At 39.5% G+C, this 5826-nt stretch overlaps 1 protein-coding gene across 1 annotated transcript in view; it reads right to left on the reverse strand.

Moving 5' to 3' along the window:
• Positions 1-5453, reverse strand: part of ccka (cholecystokinin a) — a 9394-nt gene extending 3941 nt beyond the window's left edge. Inside the window, exons 1-2 of the mRNA XM_061944941.1 lie at positions 5393-5453; positions 126-205 (exon numbers count right to left, since the gene is read on the reverse strand). Of these exons, the coding sequence (XP_061800925.1) occupies positions 126-205; positions 5393-5450 (138 nt within the window). The 5' untranslated portion in view covers positions 5451-5453. The remainder of the gene's footprint in view (positions 1-125; positions 206-5392) is intronic.
• Between the last annotated feature and the right edge of the window lie 373 nt (positions 5454-5826).

Genomic DNA, 5826 nt, shown 5'->3' on the forward strand with positions numbered 1-5826 from the left:
TTACAGTAACATAGAGTCATATAAATGTTTCCATTTGGACATAATCTGTTTTCCACATTATTGCGTGTGTGTGTGTGTGTGTGTGTCTCTATGTATGTATTTACTGTACAGTATATACCACTTACAATGGACTGTGACGGCAGACTCAGCGAGACCCTCGACACGGCAGCCAGAAAAACGAGCACACAGATAATAATATTCATGCCTGCAGACAAGAAATAGAAAAGAAAACATCCAAGTTATAAAGCCATAAAAATAATCCACTTTTTTTTACTGGACACTGAGCCTCACTGTCTCTGCCCTTTATGCCTAAACCAATATAATAAGACCAAAAAAAAGAGTAGGTCCAATACTTGTCCATATTCTTGGCGTGAAAGGATAATCACTTAATACAATTTTGTCTTCATTTCAGTGGAAGAACAATCAGGATGTCATGTTCCGCACACACACGCACACACACACATACACCATTCCTATATATATATATATGTATATGTATGTATGTATTTAGATCTATCACACAACACTAGATGTATGCATCACGGTTGCAATGAATGTAAACTGCAGTGTCAGCAATATTTCTGTCTTTACCTTTTCTTGTATTCTCTGGCATATTTACATCAAATAGTCACAAAATTAGGCTTGTCTCACTCAGTCAAATCATAATTCCATGTGAAGTCAAAATAACACTTAAGGGAGCAGAACTAAGCATAAAGAAAGGACAAGAGCTCACATTAGTTTGTGTTCTTTTAAGTAATGTTGTATTTGCTATGCCTAAATATAACCACAAAGACCCAATTGTTGAACTTAAATTAACGTCATGTTAAGTCCTAGTAATAAATATTGTCATTGTTCGTCCAATGCACCTTGTTTTCGTTGTTGATTTTCATAGCAGAAACTAAAAGCTTAGTTGTTGTGCATTTATCCGACACAGATGACCACATTATTCTTTAGTGATATTTGTGAAGAATGAAGCATAAACAAAATAGTATTAATAAACTAGCTGAATAAATGTTTCGTAGGCTCAACAGCATACATAATCTTGATACCGCTAAACGTTGCTGAACAACACGGCAACGTGTTTCCATGTTGTCCAGCAATGAGACAAAATATGAACTTGACACCAAAAAAACAACTGCAGATACTAAATGTAGATGACAGACTGATATTTGTAGCAGGAAATCAATTGCAAAAACTAAGCGTATCCTTTTTCTCATAAGCATCACGATCACAGCAATACGGCACTCATTATTTCAATCAAATACGTTACTTTGCGATGCATGAATAAATCCAACATTTCTTTCACAGATTAATGCTTATTTTGTGGACCCCTCAGATGCAAAGATATGATGTGCCTCTTATCTTTTCATCTTTAAATCCTTGTAAGTGTCAAGGAAGTGCGGTCGAGGCGTGGAGTAATGTCTTTTTTGGTGATGATGAATGGTTTAAATCTTTCAAATGTTACTTTTCATAAGAGTGTATAAATCATCCCCATCCCATTCGGAATATTTTTTTAATGATAGCTTATATATTTGACTCTAAACCAGTGGTTCTTAACCTTGTTGGAGGTTCCGAACCCCACCAGTTTCATATGCGCATTCACCGAACCCTTCTTTAGTGAAAAATAAAATGTTTTTTTTTTCAAATTCAAGACAAAGTTATATGTTTTTGGTAACACTTTACTATGGGGAACATATTCTAAGTAACAAAGACTTAATTTAGAGTTATTTGGTTAGGGTTAGGGTTATGGCCAGGGTTAGAGGGTTAGGGTTATAATAAGGCCATGCTGAATAAGGCATTAATAAGTACTTAATAATGACTAGTTAAGAGCCAATATGTTACTATTTTGCAATATTTTCTCCTAAAATAATTACTTTTTCATGTAAAATTGTTACTTTTTCATGTAAAATGGTGACATTTGTCATATAAAATTCAGACTTTTATCACAATATTGCCAATTTTTTTGGTATTCTTGTAAAATAGTGATGTTTTGTGAGTAAAATTATGACTTTTGTCATAATTTTGTCAAGTGAAATTCCAATTATTATTATTATAATATTGCCAACATTTTTCAAGTTTTCTTGAAAAATTGTGACTTTTGTCGAGTAAAATTACGACTCTTCATAAAATTGCCAAAATATTAGGCTTTTCTTGTAAAATTGCGACTGTTGAGTAAAATTCCAACTTTTATCATAATATCGCACAAATGTTCAGTTTTTCTCGTAACATTTTGACTTGCGTTGAGTAAAATTACGACTTATAATACTGCCAAACTTTAAAGTTTTTCTTGTGAAATTCCAACTAATTTTTCACAACAAGCTTTTTATATTTACATAGTTTGTGTATATTATTAATGTTGTAAATACAAATCTTTATATATCTAGAAAGGGTGGTCCTAAAGAGGTAGGCATTTTTCGGAAGTCTCAAGAAGGTAAAAAATACAATATGTTCCCCATACTAAAGTGTTACCATGTTTTTTTACTGGTGCACAAAATGAACCGTGCATGAACATCACCTTGTTCAAACAACAAAACCAACACAGTGCATAAACTCACAACAAATTACACACCTGCAAATCAGTCTGACTTCTGCTGTTGCCGTATCCGTAGTACGCCGATAGGGAGAAATTTTTATTTACACGATGAGTCGGGTGTGTTTTGACCTCCGCCGAACCCCTGAGCCCGACTCACCGAACCCCTAGGGTTCGATCGAACCCAGGTTAAGAACCACTGCTCTAAACCTTTCAAAATATGCCCATGTTTGCACTGATGCAGGTACATAAACAGTAGCCTAATGGGACTCTGGACCACCACCTGAAACCCAGAAGTGCCTTTAGGTAATGTGATTGCAACCCAACAATAGAATAAAAATTAATATTTGACCGTGATTCATTTGAATTAATCCACAGCAACCCTGTGATTTATCTGATTACAGATGTTAGGCATTTGACCCTAGTCTATTTTAAAATTGTCATGTTTGCACTTTTGGGGAGATTTTTCTCTGCTTTGCCATGATTCCCTGCCAGGCGATTTTATTTTGTTATTTCTATTTTCTCAGAGAGTATGGGGTATCGGACTGTCTGATTGTGGCTGTCCGCTCCCTGTACGATCAGTGTCAGAGCTTGGTCCGCATTGCCGGCAGTAAGTCGGACACGTTTTCAGTGAGGGTTGGACTCCGCCAAGGCTGCCCTTTGTCCCGATTCTGTTCATAACTTTTATGGACAGAATTTCGAGGCGCAGTCAGGGAGTTGAGGGGATCCGGTTTGGTGGCTGCAGGATTAGGTCTCTTTTTGCAGATGATGTGGTCCTGATGGCTTCATTTGGCCAGGATCTTCAGCTCTCACTGGATCGGTTCGCAGCCGAGTGTGAAGCGACTGGGATGAGAATCAGCACCTCCAAGTCCGAGTCCATGGTTCTCGCCCGGAAAATGGTGAAGTGCCATCTCCGGGTTGGGGAGGAGATCTTGCCCCAAGTGGAGGAGTTCAAGTACCTAGGAGTCTTGTTCACGAGTGAGGGAAAAGTGGATCGGGAGATCAGCGGACACTGTATCAATCTGTTGTAGTGAAGAAGGAACTGAGCCGGAAGGCAAAGCTCTCAATTTACCGGTCGTACTACGTTCCCATCCTCACCTATGGTCATGAGCTTTGGGTTATGACTGAAAGCACAAGATCCCGGGTACAGGCGGCCGAAATGAGTTTCCTCCGCCGGGTGGCGGGGCTCTCCCTTAGAGATAGGGTGAGAAGCTCTGTCATCCGGGAGGAGCTCAAAGTAAAGCCGCTGCTCCTCCAAATCGAGAGGAGCCAGATGAGGTGGTTCGGGCATCTGGTCAGGATGCCACCCGAACGCCTCCCTCGGGAGGTGTTTAGGGCATGTCCAACCGGTAGGAGGCCACGGGGAAGACCCAGGACACGTTGGGAAGACTATGTCTCCCGGCTGGCCTGGGAACGCCTCGGGATCCCCCGGGAAGAGCTGGACGAAGTGGCTGGGGAGAGGAAAGTCTGGGTTTCCCTGCTTAGGCTGCTGCCCCCGCAACCCGACCTCGGATAAGCGGAAGATGGATGGATGAATTTCTATTTTCTGTATGCATCATTATTTGTGTTGTAAGAAGCTGCAAAATCCGGTTTGTGATTTGCAATCAAACCTTTCTTTAGTGCAGCAGTTTCTTTGTGGTGCCTTCTTGTGTCCTTCTCTCCCAGGGTGAATTTACGTGAGCCCAAGCTATGCCTCCTAGCCTTCTTTTATTAAGATACTTTGCCTTTTTGTGAGTTGTGCGGCTGTGTGTGTGTGTTTATAGGGACTATATTTATTCAAACTGCCAGCATGCCATCTGCGTGGTGTGGTAAAGCTTAATCAAATCCTAGCAGAACATGATAATAGTATCTCTGAACGCAATCGTATGTAAGTTAATATGGGATAAAAAGAGGGGTTGTCATCCATTCATCCCATTTTCTACCGCTTTTCCCTTTTGGGGTCGCGGGTGGTGCTGGAGCCTATCTCAGCAGCTATGCTTAAAAATGCTTTATGTCTAAACATCTGACCAATACAAGCTGTGCCATTCCTCCACTAACACTGGTGGCATTTTTGTTGTAGTTGGTATTTTAGCTATTCAGTAAAATTTAAAACGCTCTTAAAAGACATATTTAATACCCAATTAATAATTGTGCAATATTTTACATTTATTGCAAAATAATCTATTTTAAAACAAATATTTTATATTTTAATAAAGTCATTTGTAGCTCTGTTGCAGAATACATTCATAAATCTTTTTTTTTTAAACTAGCACTGTTGAGGTGGCGACTTGTCCAGGGTGTACCCCGCCTTCCGCCCGATTGTAGCTGAGATAGGCTCCAGCGCCCCCCGTGACCCCGAAGGGATTAAGCGGTAGAAAATGGATGGATGGATGGATGTGTTAAAGTGAGTAGTTATTTGATCAATGCTAATTCTGTTTGCAGTTGATGATTGTCACTAATTAGCTGAGAGGATGCTGCTGTTGTACGTGCGAAGGTCTTCCTTTGCTCTATTTTTCTGCTCTCCTACCCTTTTATGATTATGCATTTAAAACAATCTGCCCATGAAAGTTAATATAGAATGCCATGTTAAAAAAAACAACCTCTTACATTATGTAATATATATCCTACAAATTGCCATATTCTAATTTTGATATCAATCCATTGTCCTAAATGATGCAATTCAATATCTAACAGTGACACAGCACACATCCTATTTCTAAAACCATTGATGGATTACACAGCTATGTACACTCTTAATATTCATACTTTTCTGTACACATTTTGTAAGTTAATGCAAATTGTTATTAACCAGACAGAAAAGCTCAAAGAAGCAGTTGGTCAAATGAATGTGTTATAATAATAATCATAATAATAATATCTTACCTGCAGTTGTCTTTGTTGACGTGAGGAAAGATGCAGCGATGTTTGCTTCGGTGGTCATAGGCTGTGAGTGCATGAGAGAGAGGATGCAATATGTTATATTGACACTCAGGAAGGGGCGGGGCCTAAGCAAGTGGGAGAGGCTTAGTTTTGGCACAGAAGATGAAGCCGCTGATGCATGTGAACTCGTTAAAAAGGCATGGCACGCTTATAGAGATGTACTCAATACACAGGAGTGTTGAAACAAAAGTGAAAACACTCACACATGTATTACAATGCCTCTCACATCCCAGCTTCTTCAGTCGTTTCCTCCATCACTGGATATGAGTCTTTGGAACAGGACAGGAGCCGCTGCCTCTTGTGCCCTTTCAATTTCAGTAACTGCAATGTGGCTCAGACCCATAAAACCCTCTGAGGAATTTCTGACATATGTCAGC

Source organism: Nerophis lumbriciformis, linkage group LG04 (genome assembly GCF_033978685.3).
Source record: "Nerophis lumbriciformis linkage group LG04, RoL_Nlum_v2.1, whole genome shotgun sequence".
Classification (NCBI taxonomy): Eukaryota; Metazoa; Chordata; class Actinopteri; order Syngnathiformes; family Syngnathidae; genus Nerophis; species Nerophis lumbriciformis.